At 37.9% G+C, this 26,044-nt stretch overlaps 1 protein-coding gene across 1 annotated transcript; it reads left to right on the top strand.

Moving 5' to 3' along the window:
* The first annotated feature begins 4,915 nt into the window (after positions 1-4,915).
* Positions 4,916-25,944, top strand: LOC143034391 (uncharacterized). The gene is made up of 5 exons (XM_076200379.1): positions 4,916-5,091; positions 17,289-17,412; positions 19,983-20,132; positions 22,391-22,760; positions 23,019-25,944. The coding sequence occupies exons 1-5, from the start codon at positions 4,916-4,918 to the stop codon at positions 23,807-23,809; spliced, it is 1,611 nt and encodes a 536-aa protein (XP_076056494.1). The 3' UTR covers positions 23,810-25,944.
* The last annotated feature ends 100 nt before the right edge of the window (positions 25,945-26,044 follow it).

Genomic DNA, 26,044 nt, shown 5'->3' with positions numbered 1-26,044 from the left:
CTGGGAGAGGGTGTAAAAAGAAGATTAAATGAAGGAGTGATTGTGCTTACGACAATGTACGAGACGGAAACTTGAAATTTAAGAGATGTAGAAAGAAATTTAAATGTATTTGAGATGAAGTATCTGTGTAGTAGGGTTACAAGGCTGGATAGCGTGAGAAATGAGAGGGTGAAGAGGAGATCGTGTATGGACAAGATATTGACAGATAAAGCTGATGAAAAAGGATAAAATTGTCAGAATGGTTTGGACACACGGAAAGAATGAGTAAAGAAAGATGAGCAACAAAGGTATGGAAAGCAAAGGTGGGGGAAGTGAACTTGTGGGAACGACTGAGGACGTGATGGGTGGATGTGGTGAAAGGGCCTTTGAGCAAAGGGGGAAAATGTCTGTTGAGAAAGGTAAGGGGAAGACAGGGGATAGGAGTAAATTGAAGATAGTTGTGTATGGACGATATTTTGACGCACCCTGAGGAGACTTCTCCTCGTCTTCTCTATTTTCCGCATGAGGGACGAGGAGGGATTGGGGTCGCCATGTGATTGAAGCGGCCCTGTTGTGGATGTACTGTGTCTTGCTGCATTGCTTCTGACCCGGGTAGTGGGCAAGAGATAGGGAAGACCCTTCATTCACGAGGAGCTAAGGCAAGAGGGAAACAAATATGGCTTGAGTGGAATGGGCGGAAGTAACCTTTGAATTGGTTACAATGGATTACAGAGGATTACAAAGGCAGAGCATGCCGACAGGAGACCTTTTGGTCCATATCTAGGTCGTATGCGAAAAAAATCATAATAATAATAAATGAATAAATAAAAACTATAATAATGTAAATAACAAATAAAGTACATAAATAAATGCATACGTATAGTTAAATAATAAACAAACAGGTAAATAGTAGATAATAATAAATTGACATATAACTACTAATAAATGAGAATCAAACAGACAAATGATAACAAAACAAAAACAAATAATATAAAATAAATGATAATCATTACAGCATCTTGCTTAGGTGTTACCTCTCTTATCAAGAGAAAGAAACCTTTGATATATAGATTACTATTATCATCATTTGTTTTACTTTTATGGTGGCAGGCTGTGCAAGCTATAATGAAATGCGTTGAATTTCAGAAACTTATTGTTGCTGTTGACATTTAGTGTGTGCAAGTTGAGTGCCTCTGTGGTGAGTTTGTTCTGGGTGGCACTTGTTTTTTTATTATTTCTATTCCGGCTGCTGCCACGTAATTCTATTTTTCCTCAAGGTGTCCTTTCAGTAGTATACGGGCAAGAGTAATGAGACAGAATCACTTGGTATCCATTGGCTTTGATACATACTTGCCTTTGAAATTACATACATACATATACCAAAGGCTTTTTCCCCCTCACACGGGGGGGGGGTAGCCAAAAAGAAAAAGGCATAGAAACCACTCCCACCCATTCCATTTCCTATATATTCCACTCCCCTCCACCCTCCTCCATCCCTCTTATCTTGGCACTTCCTGGATGACGGGTCATCCCTGCATCCTGTCCACTGCCCTGGGTCAGAAGCAGTGTCGCAAGACACAGCACATCCACAGCAAGGCCGCTTCATAGATTCGGCGACCCCCTCTCTCCGTCCCCTCATGCAGAAAAGGAAAATATGATAAAACAGAATAAGGCAAAACAGAGTAAAGTAATATCAAATGACTAAATAAAACAAGTAAATAGATAAAATAAAATAAAATGAAATATAAATAAAGATAAAATTAATGAATAAGTGAATATATATACAAAAGAGATAAATATTAGTATCTTACCTAGTGTCAAATTAGTCGAGAGAAATTTGCAGAAACATGGACAATCTTCATGAAGTTCTCATAAATCATTATTGAAAAAATATATCTAGATTTATTGGTCGTTATGTGAATTATGTATACAAAAATGAAAACATAAAATCACCTACTTATTTTCCTAACCATCCCAGTGTCTTACTGTTATGAAACATTTGCTGAATTCCGATCGTATTTATGTTTTTTAACAAGAATTCTGGCATAGCTCAAAATAAAAGCTCAAGGCATATCATATACTGTGTACTATGTTCTCATCCCTCTTGCTGTCTAAATCCATCATGGTTATTACTATAGTCGTAGAGTGAATGAATGGAATAAATTTCCTGCAGAGGTAGTGCAATGTAGTTCAGTTCGAAGCTTTAAGATTCGTTTAGATAAACACCTAAGCAAGATGCTGTAATGCCTGCCATTTATTTTATATTATTTGTTTATTTATTTGTTATTCTTTGTCTGTTTGTTTATTATTATTTGCTTCATTTTCATTTATTATCATTTATCTGTCATTTTATTATTATTTACTATTTACCTGTTTGTTTATTATTTAACTATACCTATGCATTTACTTACTTATTTTATTTATTATTATTTATATCATTATCATTTTTATCTATCTATTTATTTATTTATCATTATTATGATTTTCTTTTTTGCATCCGGCCTAGTTATGGACCAAAAGGTCTCCTGTCGGCATGCTCCTTTGTAATCCTTTGTAATATGTTATTTTCATTCGATCTAATACTTAACCCTTTCGTTGAACAGGAATTCCTTTATCTGAATAAGATTGCCTAATGGCAGCCAGAAAAAAAAAATGTAAATCGACTACAGAAATTAAAGTATCAAAGAGTCGACTTTACAAAATTCATTAAGGTGAAGCTGTACCACATCGCCAAAAATATCCGAATACTGACTCCATCCAATCCCTAGTACTTTGTGTATACGCAAATACTTCTTCGACTATTTCTCATAATAATTTTTAACCTGTTGGCGCAACATTTAAGAGGAAATTGAAGACACACAATTTTTTTTAAACTAGCTTCCATATCTTACTGATTACCTCATTTGTCTTGTCACTGATCAACTCCTAGGCTGGGGTTGGACTTGATTACTACACTTTGCATTCTTTCGAACTTAATGCATCTGTAATGCATATGTGAGGCGAGCACACCACCTCTGCAAACTCCAGTCTGGGGCGGATTAAATATCCTATTACTTTTGGTTACTATCGCTCTGGCCAGGCAATAAAAAACTACTTTATTGCTCGTCTCTGCCACAATCTTGCTAATGTGTTTGTCGGGTGACAAATCGTCCATGACGAACACAATCAGATCCTTCTCCTTCTCAGCTTTTAGGTCTTCAGCTCCCCATTGAGTAAATCATTGGTGGAATTGATCAAAGGATTACAAAGGATTACAAAGGCGGAGCATGCCGACAGGAGACCTTTTGGTCCATATCTAGGTCGGATGCGAAAAAAAAAATCATAATGATAATGAAATAATAAATAAAAAACTATAATAATGTAAATAACAAATAAAATAAAAAAACAAACGCATAGGTATAGTTAAATAATAAACAAACAGGTAAATAGTAAATAATAATAAATTGACATATAACTAATAATAAATGAAAATAAAACAGACAAATGATAACAAAACAAAAACAAATAATATAAAATAAATTATAATCACTACAGCATCCTGCTCAGGCATTTATCTAAATGATTCTTAAAGCTTAGAACTGAACTCCACTGCACAACCTGTGCAGTCAGTATTCGGATATTTTACCCACTTCCAATACTTGGCGTTGAACTTGATCTTTTACTCTTTGGTTCTATTCATATATTCTGTCTGTATCCTGTTACAACAATATGCGGCCTTCCTTATCTTCTATTCGTCGCGTGAGAGTCACCTGTCAACATGTAAATTTAGTTGGTCGTTCTATCCATTTCATTTACCTAGATCAAACGCTTTACAAGGACAGTATTGACCCTTTAGGACACCACTTATCACTGCCCTCCTTTATTGCTGTTCTTGTGTATCCGTCTCTAAGAAATTCATGCTTCCGTCCTAATAAATTTCTCCCGAGAACTCCAATATTATTCACTTTCCATAGCAGTCGTTTATGGTACACTTTAACGAAATCTTCTTTTAGATCTAATCACATAAAATCCATCCAGCCATCTCTCTCTCTTGTAGCACATCAATAACTTAAAAAGTTTGATACGTATGACCTTCCAGTTCTGATACAGAATTGTCTACCAAAATGTTAAGCGGGCCCTACACGATCAATATTATTGCGCAATATTCAGTATTGTACAGTATTATTGACGGTGTAGGGATGATATTGAAGAATGACACAATATATTGAAGACCTCAAATGTACAGACGAAACACTGTGCATCTTCTATACCATCCCTACATTCTCAATAATACTGTAAAATACGGAATATTGCGCAATAATATTGATCGTGTAGGGCACGCTTTAGTCTTATTAAAGGACCTAACCCACACCTTTTACACAATGTCTTTTACACAATTCACTTATCACGTTTATCAGAGACACTGGCCTGTAAATAATTTCTATTGTCCTAATTTATCATAAACTGGTACTACATTAGTTTTCTTCCAATCCTGTGGCACTAACTCTTCTTCCAATGAACACACAATAAGGCCCGCCAATTGTTCTCTATATTCTTGGAGTTTCCAGTTTAAAATTATGCGCGTGCTTGTGTGTGTGTGTGTGTGTGTGTGTGTGTGTGTACGTGAATGTTTATTTCCGTGTAGGGTGAGGGTGATGGTCAGTGGGAATTTGCTTAATCTTACATGGTTGTGATTAACTTGTATTGTGATTGTGTCTTTCCTTTGTGCAAATCAACTCATGCTTTTGTAGATGGTGCATCTGGTATAAAAAAAAGATCCTGTAATTCTAATTTAGATCACCGCCGTGAGCCCACGACAATTCGTAAAGGTGCAGTTATTCTCTTAATCACTTCACTAACGACGAACGGACTCAGAACAACCGAACTTACACACGACCCTGTGTGTTTTAGAATTGTGCGATGTTTACCTATTTTTTTCTCTGTATAGAATGGAATGATGGCTGAGCTGAATCGAAGTTTGACAGCCATGGACTGGTTGCCTCGCCTGAACGCACGGGGAGCTCTCAATGCCAGCGGGGTCTGGCTCGACGGAGGAAATGATCCACCTGAGCTGGTACAAGCAGACTCCTCCACGCCACCGTCCCCACCCAGAGACAGCAAACCCCCATACAGGTAAGAATTTTTGAATTCTAACATGGAAGACCGCAATGCCTACCATCACGATCCACTTCTCCAAGGTGAGCCATTCGATGGATATAGTTTACTAAAGTCCCCAAGTTATCGAATACATGTAACTAATACATCAATGCCTAGACGCCTTATAGGACTGCTAGTGGCTGAAAATGTAATTTCATCCACTGCTAAATCTGCACTAAGCACTAAACACTAAACTCTTCTTCTGTAGACTTTCTTTTCGTTTTGAGTTACAAGTGATCTGTCATAGCTCTCTTAAGTACCCAAATTATTGACTACATGTAACTAATATATCAATGCCTACACGCCTTATAGGACTGCTAGTGGCAGAAAATGTAATTTCATCCACTGCTAAATCTGCCCTACGCACTAAACTCTTCTTCTGTAGACTTTATTGTCATTTTGAGTTACAAGTGATCTGCCATTGCTCTTCCCTATTTCCATCAACGGGTTTTTATTGATACTCGCATTTACCTAAACGTTCTTAGTACACTTTTTCATTCTCCAATTAAAATGAATGAATTTTAGAGTAGGGTAACTGAAATATCTAAAATTAATTTATTCTAAAGCATATGCACTTCTAAAATAATTTATTATGCGTTTTAATCCTATGAAATCAATACCAAAATGATGAAACTTATTACAAAACTTCAGTGATGGAAAGTAATTTAGGTTTGGGTGTTGAATTTAATAAACAAACTATTGGTCGGTCTGGCATCGACGATATGACGTCACGCTCGCGTCATGTCTTTTCACCTCATCCTCCTTCCCGCCTTCCACCAGCTAACAGATCAGCTCGAAGCCTCCTCTGATGATCAACCTCAGCACATATCGCGTGATTATCAGACTTCAAACAGTATTATGGCAACAGGTGCAGTCTAACATAACGCCTATAAAGGTGATTATTGCACTGAAGATCAAAGACATCTGGTGAGATGGGTGAAGACTAGTTCAAATAGAGGAAAGTGTTCTGTAACCGACATCTATATCGAACGTTAAATTCAAAATACACTCACAATACTTAATGTCACTGAAGTTTTAAGTGTTGTCATTGATATGATTTTCATATACATGTTTCATCTGTTTTAAAACCAAATGTCCTGAGTTACAGTGCAATTATTTTGATATGAAGTTGTTTTTCTCTAGGAGATGAAATGTGGTTCCTACAAGTCTCCATCGCTTTCTTCTGTTAATTCTGCACCATCCTAAAGACTTCCTCTTAACTCTGTCCAGATTGGGGTTATTTCTGGGGTGTGGGAAAAATCACAAAATGCTCGCAGACTAAATAATGGCACTGATGGAGATGGGGTGTGGGTGGGGGTGTCCCGTAAGGATGATCTTTCTTCCACGATGTGCTGAGATGGGGGATATATATATATATATATATCTATATATATATATATATATATATATATATATATATAATGTATAATATATATATATATACATACATACATATATATATATATATATATATATATATATATATATATATATGTGTGTGTGTGTATGTTGTCATGAAGGTAAGACAGATGAGTGGAAAAGGTGGTAGAGAAACGCGGGTTAGAAGAAGACTTGTAGTCGAAACGTCAGGAATATAGTGTTCTCGCTCTAACCCGCGTTTCTCTACCACCTTTTCCACTAATATATATTATATATATTATATATATTAATATATATATATATATATATATATATATATGTATGTATGTATATTGACCGGGGTGCCGTATCGACTTAGTCTTTGGCCACCTTGGAGCTCCATTCTTATCTGCACATGTCTCTTCTTAACAAGATGGCATTTGTTATTTCTTCTCCTACAGACGTCCTTAATCCGTCTACACATTTTCTGCGTGGTCTTCCTCTTGCCCTCTTTCCTTCTGTTTTTCCTGTTAGGCACGTATGTTCTAATTGTTGTTTTCTCATGGCGTGTCCTACATACACAATAATAATAATTTACGTCTTCTTAAAGATCGAGCACATCATATATTTATAGGTACTTATCTTTGTGTATTGTAGTTCATCAGAGGGAAGATCTTTTGTCTTTATGAATCATAACGACGTCTGGAGTCCAGAATGTTGTCTCAATCTAACTTCAGCTAATCTACAGTATAACTAGCAGGAAACTGTTCATTTGCGTAATGCATTGTCATTCTTGTCTGCAGATCATACTTTTTCGCTCATATTATAGAGCTTCATGTTTAGATTTTGTGCTCTCCTTCGGCTAAGTCATTTTATTTTTTTGATAGCAGGTGGGCCTACTTTTATTTCATTTTAGCAACATTTAGCAATTACTTACGCTAAGTCCGATCTACTTCCATTGCGAAGATCTTATGAAACAATCTAAAAAGATTCTATCCAGTCCAGATATCTAAGCAATTTCAAATAATGAAAAAGGATTATCCTCAGTTTACGTATGTTAAAAAAGAAAAACAACGGTTTGCTGGTATATAGTGCACCCTTGCATTTTTGCATTTTATTCATGTCACCTGATCAAGTGCTATACTAAGTATAAGCTGATGCAATACTAATTGTTGAAAGTTTAACATGTTGGTCGCTGTTTTTTGTACAATGCAACAATCAAAAGCCTTCAGAAGACATCACAGTCGTTTTACAAACGTATAATAGACAATAATTGTACATCTGACTTTTTAGCCTCACGAACTTTTCTAACATGTAGTCCAACACAGATACAGTAATACCAGAATATGAATAATCTTAAATCAATTCGGAGTCCTAATCTGGAGATAGTCATCCATTACTCATTTCGTTTGTAAACAAAAGTGCGGAACACGTAAATGCTCTGTGAAAAATTGTCGTCTACAGCATCCAAATGCCTGATGTTAGTTATGATTCAAATATATCTCACATATTAATATATGCGAATACTCTGGAACCATCTCAGAAAAAAGAGATATAATATTGTCATTTAGACTTCAAGTAACTTGAATTAAAATAAAAAAATGTTTATATCAAATTGGGTTGATATATATTCAGTGTTGAACTGCACGTACAAAGGCACAAGCGACGGCTCAGTTGCATTCATCAGTAACAAGTTATCACTGGCTATAAAAGCACGTGTCTGCCATTATGCACCGACTTTAATCCTCTTCTGTCACGTCTAATAGGGTTATCAAACTGGGCTATTTTTCCTCCGACATCCCACCTCCAACCTCCATTTGAATAACTAAAATATGACTTCGTTCACAGAAATCTAGACTTCTCTAAGTACATTTCAACAGTATGTGTAACATACTTATAGGTTTACAATTTCTTAGTTCGTCATTGACCTTTGCTATATCTGACAGAAAAATAATTTGATATTTATAGATTTGAAAAATAAAATAATGTGACCGAAGTCGTTTTCACCCAAACGAACTCTCAACTGTCGGCCCAGGTGAAGACTTCAGGCAGTGCTTAGTATTACTTATACGTTCTAGTCCGCTACTAGCGACATCTATGGAGCAGAAACTGAGTTATCGTTTGCCTGCTGGCGAGCGACGCGCTTTCCTGTCTTAAGTTAAATCGTCTCCGTGGAATTGTAACGTCAGTTGTTAATTTTCGACAATCACCACCTCCCGAATCTTCTTTCTTCGAACGAATTGAAACTGGGTCGTGACTGTCACTGTGTAAATTATGAAAAACTCCACAGGTGAAATCAATATTACAGTCAGGCGAGGTAGAATTGAGATATACTGCCAAGTTCGCCCCCTCGCATGCACACACACGCACACGCACTCGCACACACACCCACACCCACCCACACACACACACACACACACACACACACACACACACACACACACACACACACACACACACACACACACACACACACACACACACACACACACACACACACACACACACACACACACACACACACACACACACACATCTATTATGAACTATTGTTGCTTGCCATGCATTCACATCTTTCACATGGTGTGTGTGTGTGTGTGTGTGTGTGTGTGTGTGTATGTGTGTGTGTGTGTGTATTTACCTAGTTGTATCTTACGGGAAGGGGAGCTACGCTCGTGGTGTCTCGCCTTTGTATCTCGCAGTGTCTAGTTTGCTCTTAAATTCGTGTATGGATTTTACATGTGTGTGTGTGTGTATGTGTAAGAAAAAAACAAAAACAAATGCACACATTGATGCACACAAGCACGCGAGGCTCATTTGAGTTTAGAGTGTACCGTAAATCTAAACGAAGTAGATCGTGGAAGACTGGGGTACATGAGGTTTGCTTTGGTCATGTCCATCCCTGGTTGATGATCACGTTCGCGTGCGCAAACACACACACACACACACACACACACACACACACACACACACACACACACACACACACACACACACACACACACACACACACACACACACACACACACACACACACACACACACACACACACACACACACACACACACACACACACTTCAACGAACGGACGGCATAGACGACGTTCTGAAGAAAAAGTGAAATTTCGTGGATCCCGAAGCAAAGGAAGTACCTATTGTATTTACAGGGTGGGGGGGAAATTGCTCGTGGTGTAGGGGAAAGTGAGGAAAAAGGAGAAGGGGAGGGATTACTGAGGGAAATGGAAGGAAATGAGGAAGGTGAAGACTTGGCCCAGGCAGGCAGACGCCATCTAAACAAAAGAGGTCCGGACCAATTTAGCGACGACGAAATGTCTAACAAAAATGTAAAGATCAGAAGTATAGATAAGAGCAATACAGCAGAAGGTGATGAGAATATTTTCCAGGGATTTAAAGAGGGTGGGGGGGACACAAGCGTGCAGAGAGGAAAAGAGAAAATATGAAAAAGATGTCATAGAAAAATTGAAAGATCAACCAAAACTATTCTACAGATTTGTAAACAACAAACTGAAAAACAAACAAGATTTGGAGAAATTAAGACAAGGAGGAGTTGAATACACAGAGGAAATTGAAATGGCGGAAATTATGAACAAACATTTTAAATCGGTGTTTACAAAGGAGGACATACAACCTGAAGAGATTGAATGGAAAGAGAAAGTCCCCCCTATAAAAGAAATAGAAGTAACAAAGAATGAAATATTGAACCACTTGAGTAATCTTGATGTCAGAAAATCACATGGACCAGATGAAATAGCAATCTGGATTTTGAAAGAATGCAGAAATGAACTAGCAGACATAATACATAGCATAATAAACAGTTCCTTGAAAGAAGTATATATAAAGGAGGAAATAAAGAAGACCCTAACAACTATAGGCCAGTCTCTCTAACAAGTACAATAGCAAAAATTTGTGAAAGAATTGTCAAAAATAGATGGGTAAAATATTTAGAAAAAAACAACGTGCTCAATCCAAGGCAATTTGGATTCAGACAAGGACGATCATGCGTCACCAATTTAATATGTTTCTATTCAAGACTAATAGATATAATACAAGAAAGAGATGGATGGGCTGATTGTGCATTTCTAGACCTAAAAAAAGCTTTTGACAAAGTACCACATAAGAAGTTGCTTAAGAAATTAGAAACTGATGGAGGAACACAGGGCAAACTGCTAAATTGGATGGAAGACTTTTTGCAAGAAAGAAAAATGAGAGTAGTGATATGAGATCAACACTCAAAATGGGATGAAGTAATAAGCGGTGTTCCACAAGGAACAGTTCTGGCCCCAATAATGTTTGCTATATATATTAATGATATGGATGAAGGAATTGAAAGCTATATGAGCTTCTTTGCAGATGATGCAAAACTATTGAAAAAAGTGAACACGGAAGAAGATTGTGAATCACTACAAAGAGATCTAAATATAGTACAGGAATGGAGTAGGAAGTGGGAGATGGAGTTCAATACAAAAAAGTGTAGTATAATGGAATTTGGAAAAAGTAAAAACAGAATAACAGGATCATATAAATTGGGAGAAGAAGGAATAAAAAAAGTAGAAAATGAAAAGGACCTGGGAGTCATGATTATGAATATATGTCACCTGAAAAACATATAAATAAGATTTTTGGAGAAACCTATAATTTAATAAGAACAATCAAAGTGGCATTTACATACCTGGATGAATAAATGGTGAAGAAAATTCTTATCACTCTGCTATGACCAAGATTGGAATATGCAAGAACGATATGGTCACCAAGTGCAAAAAAATGCATTAAAAAACTTGAAAGAATACAAAGAGCAATTACAAAATTGGCACCAACACTCTCAAAAGTATCATATGAAGAGAGACTAGCAAAACTTGAACTACAGACACTAGAGCAAAGAAGAGAGAGAGGAGATTTGATAGCTATTTACAGAATCATGAAAGGCATAGAAATTACTGATAGAGAGAATCTGATAAAATGGGATGAAAGAAATACAAGAGGACATGGAAAGAAAATAAAAAAAGACAGCTATAGAAGAGATTTGAAAAAGAACAGCTTTCCTCACAGAGTAATAGACAGTTGGAACAAGTTAGATGAGAAAGTGGTGTGTGCAAAAACAATACATGAATTTAAAAATAGTTTAGATAAAATGAGATACGAAAATGGGACACCACGAGCATAGCTCCCCTTCCCGTAAAATACAACTAGGTAAATACAACTAGGTACAACTAAGTAAATACACACACACAAGGAGGGAAATAGCTGTCGATCACGAGGTCAACGTGTGATCCAAGACCATGGTGAATCACACACACACACACACACACACACACACACACACACACACACACACACACACACACACACACACACACACACACACACGCACACATACACACACATACACTCACACACACGCACACATGCACACACATACACTCACACACACACACACACACACACACACACACACACACACACACACACACGTACACACACACACACACACACACACACACACACACACACACACACACACACACACACACACACACACACACACACACACACACACGTACACACACACACACACACACACACACACACACACACACACACACACACACACACACACACACACACACGCACACACACACACACACACATACACACACACACACACACATACACACACACACACACACACACACACACACACACACACACACACACACACACACACACACACACACTTTCAACGAACGGACGGCTTGAAGAACGTTCTGAAGAAAAGTGCAGATTGTGGATCCCAACGCAAAGAGAAGTGCCTTTTTGTATTTACAGGGTGGGGGGAAATTGCTCGTGGGGTAGTGGGAAAGTAAGGAAAGAGGAGAAGGGGAGGGATTGCTGGGGAAATGGAAGGTAATGAGGAAGTAGAGGACTTGGTCCTAACAGACCGCCGAAAAGTAAACAAGCGACCGCAAGACGAGCTGGAGGACGACGGAATGTCTAATAAGAATGTAAAGATTAGAAGTATAGATAGGAACAATACAGTAGAAAGTGATGAGAATATTTTCAAGGGATTTAAAGAGAGTGGGGGGGGGGACACAAACCCCCCCCCCGACTGACAAGACTAGAGAAGAAGGTTGATAAGGTGATCGAGGACTTGGAGAGTAGGTTAGGTCATATGAACACCATTTTACAAAGGGTTGAAAGATTGGAAGAACTAGAAAAGGCGAATAAAAACTTAACTGATGAAATAGAAGACCTAAAAAGACAGTTAAGAGATGTAAAGGTGGAGAATGAGGAATTGAAGAAGAATAGTAAAGAAAACAGAGAAACGATAGCTAAAGAAAGTAAAAATTGGAAGAAAACCCAAGAAGGAAATAAGGTTTCATTCACTGACATAGTCAAACAGCAATTGAAAGAACATACTGAAGACTCAGTTATTAAAGTGATGAGACAAAAGGAGAATATAGTAAGAGATTTAGCAGACAAGAAGAAATGTATAATTATATTAGGAATGGAAGAGAAACACAACACAGATAGAACCACAAGAATCAAAGAGGAAAATGAAAAAGTAAGACAATTACTAGAATCAGTTCAGAAGATGAACCAGAAATTATGAAACAAATCGAAGAGAAATTTAGACTCGGAAAGTATAGCACAGACAAGACCAGACCAATTAAGATCAAATTCAAGTCACAAACAACGGCAGAGAATATCTTATCCAAAACAGGGAAACTAGCAACAAGTGAACAATACAAAAAGATATGGATAAAAAGAGAAATGAATAAAGAGGAAAGAGAGGAGGAAAAGCAGAAAAGACTGGAAGCTAAGGCAAAAAACGAGAACAGAACGGAGTCAGAGAAAGAGAGATTCTATTGGAGAGTAGTGAACATGAAACTAAGGAAGTTCGACATACAAAAGAAAAACATAAGGGAAACAGAGAACACAATGGAAGTGGCAGAAAACTAAGAGTGTCTTACACAAATATAGATGGATTAATAACAGGATTGAATGAGCTGAATGATTATTTGAAAGAAAAAGAACCGGACATAATGGGAATTGTAGAAACAAAATTAAAAGGCCCACTACCACCCAACAGTGTAGGACATGATGCATACAATTATTGGATTAGAAACAGAGAGAAAAAGCAAGGGGGTGGAGTTATGTTCCTGACTAAGAAGGATATAAACGTGAAAGGTGTCATATATGGAAAGAATACAGTAGAGATGATTATGATAGAAGTGGAAGACAGAGATAAGAAGAGCAGAAAATTTGTGATAAATTATGTGCCTCCAAAAACAGCCTCATGGGAGGAGAGTGAACATAAAAGTATGTTAGAGGACACAAAGATAACATAAAATAAAATAATGGAAGATGGAGGAAGAATAGTTATGATGGGCGACTTTAATTGCAAAGAAATCTGCTGGGAAGAAATGACAGTAAAGGGTGGAGATGACTCATGGGGAAACGCTCTACGTGAGATGATTATTGACCACACAATGACACAATGGATACAGGAGAACACTAGGTATAGAAATGAAGAAGAACCATCGAGACTAGACTTATTAATTACATCTGAACCTAGAATAGTGGACAAGATTGAATATAAAACACCAATAAGTAAAAGTGACCACATATTGATTGAACTGGAACTTAATGAAGAAAAATATATCAAAAGAAATGAACAATATAGAAAAGGAAGAATGATGTATGAAAAAACAAACTTTGATAAAATAAGAGAATTCTTTCAACAAGAAAACTGGGAAGAAATATACAAAGAAGAAACATCAGTGGAAAAGAAATGGAATATTTTGACAAAAAATTACAAAAAAGGAGTGGAAAAGTATGTCCCAAGACAAAAACAAGAAAAAGAATATGTAAAATGCTGGTACAACAAAAGTTGTAGGGAGTTAAAAGACAAAAGAGACAAAGCCTGGACCAGATGGAAAAAAAGACAGAAAACCTGAAAAATGGAAAATATATACCAGTTATAGAAATGAATATGTACAAACGTGCAGAGAGGAAAAGAGAAAATATGAAAAAGACGTCATAGAAAAATGTAAAGATCAACCAAAACTATTCTACAGATTTGTAAACAATAAACTGAAAAACAAACAGGACTTGGAGAAATTAAGACAAGGGGGAGTTGAATACACTGAAGAAATGGAAATGGCGGAAATTATGAACAAACATTTTAAATCAGTGTTTACAAGGGAGAACATACAACCTGAAGAGATTGAATGGAAAGAGAAAGTCCCCCCTATAAAAAAAATAGAAGTATCAAAGAATGAAATATTGATACAATTGAGTAATCTTGATGTCAGAAAATCACATGGACCAGATGAAATAGCAAACTGGATTCTGAAAGAATGCAGGAATGAACTGGCAGACAAAATACATAGCATAATAAGCAGTTCCTTAAAAGAAGGAAAAGTTCCAGAAGATTGGAAAAAAGCAAATATATTACCTATATATAAAGGAGGAAATAAAGAAGAACCTACCAACTATAGACCAGTCTCTCTAACAAGTACAATAGCAAAAATTTGTGAAAGAATTATCAAAAATAGATGGGTAAAATACTTGGAAAAAAAACAACGTACTAAATCCAAGGCAATTTGGATTCAGACAAGGACGATCATGCGTCACCAATTTAATATGTTTCTATTCAAGGCTAATAGATATAATACAAGAAAGAGATGGATGGGCTGATTGTGCATTTCTAGACCTAAAAAAAGCTTTTGACAAAGTACCACATAAGAAGTTGCTTAAGAAACTAGAATCTGAAGGAGGAATACAAGGTAAATTACTAAATTGGATGGAAGACTTTTTGCAAGAAAGAAAAATGAGAGTAGTGATAAGAAACCAGCACTCAAAATGGAATGAAGTAATAAGCGGTGTCCCGCAGGGAACAGTCCTGGCCCCAATAATGTTTGCTATATATATCAATGATATGGATGAAGGAATTGAAAGCTATATGAGCTTCTTTGCAGACGATGCAAAACTACTGAAAAGAGTGAAAACTGAAGAAGATTGTGAATCACTACAGAGAGATCTAAATAAAGTACAGGAATGGAGTAAGAAGTGGGAGATGGAGTTCAATACAAAAAAGTGTAGTATAATGGAATTTGGAAAAAGCAAAAACAGAATAACAGGTTCATATAATTTGGGAGAAGAGGGAATAAAAAAAGTAGAAAATGAGAAGGACCTGGGAGTCATTGTTATGAATAATATGTCACCTGAAAAACATATAAATAAGATTTTTGGAGAAACTTATAATTTAATAAGAACAATCAAAGTGGCATTTACATATCTGGATGAAGAAATGGTGAGGAAAATCCTAATCACCCTGATAAGACCAAGATTAGAATATGCAGCAACAATATGGTCACCAAGTACAAAAAAATGTATAAAAAAACTTGAAAGAATACAAAGAGCAATTACAAAATTGGCACCAACACTCTCAAAACTATCATATGAAGAGAGACTACAAAAACTTGAACTACAGACACTAGAGCAAAGAAGAGAGAGAGGAGATTTGATAGCTATTTACAGAATCATGAAAGGCATAGAAATTACTGATAGAGAGAATTTGATAAAATGGGATGACAGAAATACAAGAGGACACGGAAAGAAAATAAAAAAAGACAGCTATAGAAGAGATTTGAAAAAGAACAGCTTTCCTCACAGAGTAATAGACAGTTGGAACAAGTTAGATGAGAAAGTTGTGTGTGCAAAAACAATACATGAATTTAAAAATTGTTTAGATAAAATAAGAAATGAAGACGGGACCTCACGAACATAGATCCCCTTCCCGTAAAATACAACTAGGTAAATACAACTAGGTAAATACACACACACACACAGTTGTACACTACACTAGGAATTACTTGTTAACAGGAATATGCGGTACAAATAATGTTACACATTGTATTTTATATGACAGACAATAGCAAAAATATTGAGTGCGTTGATAAGATATATATATACAGATGCAAACAAAATGTATATATATATATTTTTTTATAAATTCTCAAGATGAAAAGCTCTGTATGTATACTTGGAGTCTTTTACTTAATTTTTTATTTTACTAATTTCTGATACCGGACAAACTTCGGGATATAACGGATCTGTCCGGTATTTCCATCGGGTATAACGGATCCTCGGTTATAACGGATCTTCGGATATAGCGACGGAACCCTGTCCCCATATCATTCCTTATAACGAGGGTTTACTGTAAATTTCGACAAAACTACTAACGCTCAGTACACCATTGATTATTTACATTGTAATCAGAATAATTTCGGTATTCACCATCTGTATGAACAACGATAGCAATGCAAAAATCGACCCTAAAAATCGAAATAAAAAGGGATTTCTTAGGAATCTTTACGCTGGGCATGGTTTATTTACCAAGACCACCATTTGAATATGAGAGAAACGACAACATAGAAAACGACACTCGTTTTCTGTTGCAGAGCAGAAGTTATTGCTGACGTGATGACAAATAAATTTATTTCCTAAAAACTTGTTACTTGATTGGACATTTGCGAATTATTCTTATCATTTCACCACATTTGTTTTGAAATCCAGTTCGGTTACCAGATTTATTTGACATCTTTAAATAAGAAAATGACACAGTCTAGGAATTAACGTCATATTAACAACAATGAATATGATTGATTATGATTTATTTCCTGCTTCCTGTCTTGTACTTACATGCATACAAATTATGTCTATGTTTACATGCCACTATACCTCTAGTTATACATATCTAGGATCCTCTAATTTACTCGTTTATATTGCAGTTACGCCAACTTGATCACGTTGGCAATAAACTCGACTCCGCCACGTAAGATGACCTTAGCTGAAATTTATCAATGGATCATCGACAACTTTCCTTATTATCGTCAAGCCAGTGCAGGTTGGAAAGTAAGTCCTACGAGATGTGTACCATTATCATATAAAGCTAAGTGAGTTGTAGATCAGGGATCAGTGAAACAACAACTAAGATTATGCATTCTCCGTAATATGAAAAATTTGCCTTTTGCCATATATATATATATATATATTATATATATATATACTGTTCAGTATATATATATATATATATATATATATATATATATATATGTATATATATATATATATATATACATACATGTATATATACATATATATATACATATATATATACATATATGCGAAAAAACCACCAAGGAAAAAGATAAAGTGATGGTCAAGCGCTTTCGTCTATTAAGACGAAACCGCTTGGTCATCAGTTTATCTTTTTCCTTGGTGGTGTGTCCGCATATTTAGAAGCACGAGTTTCTGGGATTTCTCATTATATATATATATATATATATATATATATATATGTGTGTGTGTGTGTGTGTGTGTGTGTGTATGTGTGTGAGCAGCGCCGCAAAAAAAAAAAAAAAAAACAGAAGTCACCCTTATATCTCATATATTTCTATAGAACCCCCCTTCCCAACCCCACCTCGTTAACAGGCGTGGGGGTGGGGAGGCTCTACGTAGATATATCATTTTTAATACTGGTTAATTTTAGGAGTAATTTCTGGCGTTAGAAAAAAAATAAAGACTCGGTGAAATAGAACAGAGACTGAGGTACACAAGTGCTGTCGGGGAGCTACCAGGTCGTAGTCCAGGTCGTTCCTGGGTGGCTCACAGCTATTGTCTTTGCTTCATAATAAGCAGTCGCTAATGCAAAGGTTCAAGTCCTAGCGGCGGAGCTTGTTAATTCATTTGTCATAATGACACACAACATATGTATATATATATATATATATATATATATATATATATATATATATATATATATATATATATATATATATATATATATACACAACCCTTTATCCGAAACCCTTGGGGCCAGCTGCATTTCGGATTTCGGGATTTTTCAGATTCTGGAAGAAATATTAACTCTCCCAGTGAAGTTTGGGCAGCATTCCACATACGAACACTTTCATTATAGCAGAAACGTATAAATACTCGAATAATTGGGATGAATAAAGACTTCGATATTATTACATCTTATTTATAGAGTGATGTACTTATAAGTGAAATAGTGAGATAATAAAAATAGTGAATGATGAAACAATGGGAATAACTGAAGCCATAGATACGCAAATTTTAATCTTACAAAAAAAATTAATATTTGTACAGGAAAACGTATGAACATCTACAACTAAGTGGAATAAAGACAGTTAACTGTAATAAACTGGTCAATGACGAAACAGAATAAATGAAAATAAAGTCGCTAACATTCACGTTCGAAGGTCATCAGGATGCTTTCGACAGGAACAGGATTTTCGAGTGAAGTCTTTAAACAAAACCTGTACAGAGATGGTTATTCACACTTACGTGGGATAATGGAAGACTATAAATGTCGTTACAGTTTATAGAAACTTATATGCTACAGTAATAAATTGGTAAATGATTTAACGGAATAAATTAAAACAAAGTTGATAACATTAGTACATTCACGAAAGTAAGTACGTATCTACAATTAAGTGACAAAAGACAACAGGCCGTAACTTTTAAGTACATATACACACGACCGCACCACTTGCGCACTGCGATGCTAAAAGTTTCACGTTTGGCGGTAAATGGTCACGCCACTCAAGCGTCGGTGCCGAGTCAGGTCTACAGTGGTGCCTCAGAATTCGAATATAATTCGTTCTAGAGAGCCGTTCGAATGCCAAGACAATAATTGAAATTCCAAGAAAATAACCGAAAATAACATAAAAATCACAGATACTTTCACTACCACTTCAAGAACGAAACTGAGGAACAACGCAAAAATGAACACACACAAGAAACGTGCTGAGCATTTGAGAATTTGTTCAGATTTCGAAAAATCGTTTGTAGTTTGGGGTCAACAATTTTTTGAATTTTTTTTGTTCGAATTTCAAGTTCGAGTTTTGGGGCGTTCAAATTCTGGGCACACCGCTGTGTTTTTCCGCCAAATGAAAATCGTTATAACGCTTTGTACCCTCTACAAAAAGCACACACACACACACACACACACACACACACACACACACACACACACACACACACACACACACACACACACACACACACACACACACACACACACACACACACACATATACAAAAACAAAAATAAATTATTAGGAGATGCAAATAATAGTCATCAATATTATTGTTGCATGAGACCGGCAAACGGCAACAAAAAAGTCAGAGAAAAGCACCATGTGGAAACGAAATCTTTATTATCAGGTACACCAGACTAATTAACATGTTTTGAATACTACAAAACTATAGATATGTATCTTTTTAATACACTGTAAATGTGGGAATCTTTACTGACAAAAAGAGCCCTGGAACCTTTCCCTCCCACGCCCTGCCAGTATTTTTCCACATCTCTACGACTTCGGCATTAAAAAAAGAAAAGAAAAAAAGGTTCAGGACACTTTCCCTATTTAGTACAGTCTGACCTTGTTTGCTTTCAGAATTCGGTGCGCCATAACCTATCTCTGAACAAGTGCTTCAAGAAGGTGCCTCGGACGAAAGACGACCCGGGAAAGGGATCCTATTGGGCGATTGATTCTAACTACTCTGTAGATGATGCACAGCGAAAAAGAAAACAGCAGTGTCCTAGGGTGTGTCTTCACGATTGGTTTTCGTTTACTTATATATATATATGTATTATCCTCGGCAATTTGCATTTATTATTCCGAACTATGTGTTCTTGTCATTATTTGCACTTCATGTACATTGATTCATTGCCAAATAAAGTCTATCTATCTATCTATCTATCTATCTATCTATCTATCTATCTATCTATATATATATATATGTATATATATATATATATATATATATATCTTTATTTTTTCTTTTATTTATTTGTTTATTATCATTTATCTTTTTCAACAGATAAAAGGATTGAGAATGTTTTCATCTACCGCCTCCATTCCCAAACCATGACCCAAATATTTTCTATCAAGGAATCCATCAAATTTGAAACATACTCGTTTTCATACATACATGTGCCAATGGCTATGTCCCCCTTACAAGGGAGGTAGCCAATAAATAAAGACAAAATCTACTCCCGCCCATTCCATCCCAACATACTCCACTCCCATTCACCCCTCTCCCTTGCTATTATATTGGCTCCTCCTTCCTTGGGTTAGAGCCAGTGTAGCAAGACATAGCACATCTACAGCAAGGCCGCTTTATTTAATCGGTGCCCCACCTCTCCGTCCCCTCATGCAGAAAAAGAGAAGACGGGGAAACGGGGAGAAATCCCTTTGAGCTGCGTCAAATTGTTGTTCACACATACTTCCTCACCCCCCATCCCCCACTCACTCCCTTTCATGCATCACAGCGTCATCCACGCACAACTATTCTCCATTCACATCTTTCTTCTGTCTTCTCCCTTCCTTCCTCAATAAACATTCCCCTCTTTCCTAATGCCCCTTTCACCCCATCCTTCTCCACCCCTGTTCTCCTCCTCACTTTCTCGTTTCTCATTCTGTCTAGCCTAGTAATCCCTATCATACTTCTGAGGCACCTCATCTCAAACACATTCAAACTCCTCCTCTCTTCCTCTCTTATGCTCCATGTTTCTGCCCCATACGGTGCTGTCGGCACAATCACTCCTTCATACAGTCTCCTCTTAGCATCCATTCCCAAGTATCTATTTCTCATTACACTTTTTAAATCTCCAAGTCATTTTTATGCCTCTCTCAATCTACATTCTACCTCCACCTCCACTCCTCACTTTCCCGACACATTCGCGCCAAGTATCTAAAACTATCCACTTCCTCCAGTCTTTCTCCCTTAATACTCACTACCAATTTGCTGCCACATTCTCCATTTGTACATCACCTTTTACCCACATTTATCTTCAATTTCTTGAAGTAATTCTATTACAGAACAAAAAATACATCATCTATTGCAAAAAATGTTTTGGTGGAAAGCATACGCTAACAATAAAAAAGCAAATGGTGGAATGCACTACAAACCTTGCCCGGCAGCTTAATGGTACATAAGGCTCATTTCACACGTATCGACTTTTCACCGTGTACCTTCCACGACACGACGTCGTGCTCTCAAATGACCATGGGTGTCTATGGACACTTTCACACGTCATAACCACGACCATATACGAAAGCGTCCATAGACACCTATAGTTACTTTAAAACACGACGTCATGTCATGGACGTCACGTCGAAAAATCGATAGTGTGAAACGAGCCTAACTACTTAGGTGAAAACAATATGACCCAATTTGCAACTTCCTTTGTGTCGACAATACCAAGATACTTTTCATTTTCTAATTTGGTCAGTTTTTCTAGAAAAATTTCTGCTTACTTAAGTTAAATTTTATTAGCTACTTTAGAGACCACTGCCTGAGTTTCTCTAAATCTCCTTAATTATCCAGTTCATTCGGGGGATGATCTTCTATTCCACGTAATCTATCTTCTGTGAATTTGGAGACAGTAGATGTAAGTCCACAGTCAATGTCATTGATATGTTTCAAGAACACAAGTGGCCCTATAACAGAACCCTGACGGACGCCAGTTGTAACGTCTTCCGAGCCAGAAGTTTCAGAGTAACTTTTTTTTTCTTTTATTATTCATCAAGTTTCAAATCCAGCATAGCAGGTTACCTCATATTCATTGTCTCTCATGCGGGACAGTATCAAAAGCTTTTTCCGAGTTCAGATATATCAAATCATATTCTAACTAACGCTAGACGACCTTGTTCAACTCAGAGCTCTTGGCCTGAAGGGGATTAGATTTGTATTTGTCACTAACTTGCAAGTAGAGATATTTTGTGCACTAGTTAGAAATAAACCGAAGCTTAGTCAGACGCTCTTTCCTCTGTATAATTAATGTTGTCTCTATTTACAGTTCAACCCGTACCTGACACTACCTGCCCCAGCCACTGCTCCAGCCGTCAGCTCGGGGCCAAGCCCAGCCCCACCTCCGACTCCAGCAGTTGTGGGTTTGGATCCAGCCGGTCCGGACCTTTCCTCTTCAGGATCTGACTTGTCACTGGTAGTTAACTGCGATGGAGCGTTTTCTCTTGTGGCTCAAAGGGGTCCAGGAACTCTCACTCCTTCCGCTATCCCCCACACTGCCGTCACGACTGTTAGCGAGCTTTCAAGTCGACGAAATCCAGTGGTCACATCTATATCATCATGGCCTTCTACTCTGGATTGCTGGCCGGCGTCTTCTCTCAATTCTCACTTGTCTCCTGCAGGGACATTGCTTTCGGACAGTAAGCATCCTTCTTGATTTTTTTGTGACTACCTCTCAATATTCATATCTTCAACCTGTTCCAGGAACTATGAAGAACCTCTGTTCATCAGTATATCATGCTCACGTCACCCAGTCTCATTCATTTCAGTATTGTTTTGTGACTATTCCTAAATATTCATATCTTCAACCTATTCCAGGAACTATGAAGAACCTCTATTCTTCTGTATATCATGCTCATATTATGTCATCCAGTCTCATTCATTCTATGGCTTTGCAGCAACCTACACGCTTGAACAACGGTCCGAGGAGGCTCCGAGCATGGCATTGCGGGACCCCTCTTTCGACGGCATCACCATGCGAGACTGTGATCTTAACCTCCTCAGTAATCTCACGCCTGATCAACTGAAGGAGTATGCCGCACTTCTTACCTGCGCAGCGGGAAGTTTGACCGTCACCCAGGCCACGGGGGGATCGTCAGCGACGGCGACAATGACGACAACGGCGCCTTTCCCGCCACCCCCACAGCTTCCATCTCATTTGGGAGAAACGCTGAGTGCAGACGCGTTTCTCACCACCGATCTGGTGGCTCCTGGTTTGGTAATGAGGCCACCGTCTTCGTCCTCGAGTGGATCCATGGTCATGAGCCCTTCCCTACCCACGAGCATCCCGGGGGATCAGGAACAGCAGCAAGTACAATGTGAGGAGATCGAAGTCCCAGTCTCAGCCCTGAGCCAGACTGTGAGTGCGGCCAGTCATGGGTCCGGGGGAACCGTGACTATCATGGTGCGCGACACTCCCACACCGCAAGCGCCTTCCCCTCACACCTCTCCTCTGCCTCTTTCTGAACCCATCGCCATGCTACTGTCGCCCTTGACGCCACCTCTACACTCGCAAGGACAGAGCGTCAAGGACACTTTGCAGGATGTATCCAGTAGCTTGGAGGGAGCAATAAGAACAAATCTCGAGGATGACCTCTATGCCATCCAGGTCGAACAGATTACAGGCTCGGGCCCTCATTCAGACGACGAAGAAATTACGGACGATTTCAACTGGGAGAAACTTCTGTGACCCTCTGGGTTACCTAATGTCAAGGAGAAGGTTGAGAGTGAGCCTCGATGGAGTGGAGGAAGACGGAGAGGATCCGGGAAGGTAGCTGGTCTACCGTTTCCGTTCTTAGACTGTAGTAAATGTGTTTACCTGACGCTGAGGAAGGCAACGCGAGGCCCTTGGTTTGCTCAAGGGAAGCGTGCGAGAGCCATGGGGTGACCCGACCTGATTATGCTCATGCCCCTGTTTGCTTCATACATGTCCGGGTACGTTTTCCTCATCCACATGAGCAACAACAGACTTTTCTAGTTACAATATGTTAAACTTGCTGAGCGTGGCATCACTGACCACTGTTCTTACTTGTCCAGTCTGGTCACAATGACATTGGTGAGACTGGATATCTGAATAAATGCTGAATGAATTCTTCGAGCTGCTAGGGGATGTTGTCTGATATTAAGATTCGTCCCATATATGAAGAGAAGGTAGTTCGCATGCGACTAAGGGCATTTGTAAAGTTTCTCCATGTTACCTGGTGTCTTTAGACAGTAGGAAATTAACGGAAAAAGTCTTTGTAAGACGTGGTGTTATTTTGCTTTCTGGTAAGGAGTAGTCATGAAAGTGCCCATTACAATGTCTTTTTCTATATTCTGTCCCAGCAATTCTGCCAACAATAAAACCCACGTTATGGCTGTATCTATCATAACTACCAATGATTGGCTGCTGAGTTCAAACGCTGTGCGACAGCCTATCATGCGCAGCTGTGACGAAGACCCATGACAAGTGGTTATTTATTGTCAGTCGTTAGGACTGACTATAGTTATCAAGGCCCAAAGGTACCAGGTGACCTCTGGTTACCAGACGGGGATTCTGAGTTCACCTAAACGTAGGTGTACTTGGTCGAGTGGATATGCTGAGGGAATGCCATTGCAAGATAGTTACAACTCTAAGCCTGACAAAACCATTTACCATAATCTGTCCACGTGGATCTTTCGGAAACAGCTTCATCCTTTCATTGCGATCATCGTGTATTACTTGAGCAGAAATACTGCATCCGACAAGCAAACGTTCCTTCAAGATAATTATTCCTGTCTGTAACAAACTTTTTCGACTATAAGGACGAAAGTCTAAAGATATAAAGGTATAATCACTAAATTGTGATAACGACACAGTTTGAATGTTTGAAAAGTCACAGTTGTTAGTTTAGATAAACCTTTGCATTAACTAAATTTGAAAATCGTTGATCAGAAATTCAGTATCCCAGGAACGTTTGCAAATTGGATAACATATTTTTTGTCTAAAAAGCGACGAACACTGAACAAGGTTTGGGCTATCACCAATGATTCATTTGGACAGAATATGAGCAAGCAATATGTCTAAATTTGATCTTTAGTCAGATTCAATTGCTAAACCATCTATTGTAGTTTATTCAGCTTACTAGCGTAATTATTACAGGCAAGAAAAATACTCACTACTGCCTAATGGCGCCCATAAAAAAATTATTCATACACATGTCTAATTTCCCAGGGTGGCCAAAAAAAAAAAAAAAAAAAAAACTTGCTGAGGAAGATCTATAAGGCCTTCCTTTTTAACCGCATATGCAATTCAAACAATCTCCCCCACATTATCACCAATAGTAGTCATGGGCGTGTACGCTCCCACTTCTCTAAATTTTATCGAACTTCTCGGGGAAGGGTATTCTCTCTACCTATCCACTCATAGCCCCACCACTGGAGGCTGTTCTTTGCATCGTAACTGGCTTGTTCCAGTCCCACCATACCCATCTCAAGTCACAACTGCCTCTCTCAGCTACAGAGGAAGCCTTATAGGCTCTTGGCGCTTGCGGGTCCCATAGGCTAGTCTACTTTTAAGTGTTGCGTGTCTTCAAGTGCCTCTATTGTGCCTCTATCTTATGTGTGTCGTGCCTTATTCTGCAACCGTGCCATGCCGTGCCTCTCACTGTTACCGTACTATGGCGTGCCTTACTATGTCACAAAGTGCCTATAGAATAACGAGTTTATTCAAACGTCACTGTTTCTCTGTTCAAAGAAAAACGTTTAGTTTTGGGAACAAGGATATTAAAGTACCAAATTAATAATCACTATGTTGAAATATACATACACCTATACATACACGTGTACAAACACACACATACACGCCTGCACAAATAACATAGATACTAGATAGATGTGTGCATATTGTACATATATTTTCAAATTAGATGTCTACCCACAATGAGAGGGGGGGGGGAGGCAAACC

The sequence above is a fragment of the Oratosquilla oratoria genome, chromosome 2 (assembly GCF_046742065.1).
Source record: "Oratosquilla oratoria isolate Oo_2021 chromosome 2, ASM4674206v1, whole genome shotgun sequence".
Classification (NCBI taxonomy): Eukaryota; Metazoa; Arthropoda; class Malacostraca; order Stomatopoda; family Squillidae; genus Oratosquilla; species Oratosquilla oratoria.
The sequence above is the reverse complement of the archived record's forward strand: the minus strand, read 5'-3'. Positions and strand labels throughout refer to the sequence as shown.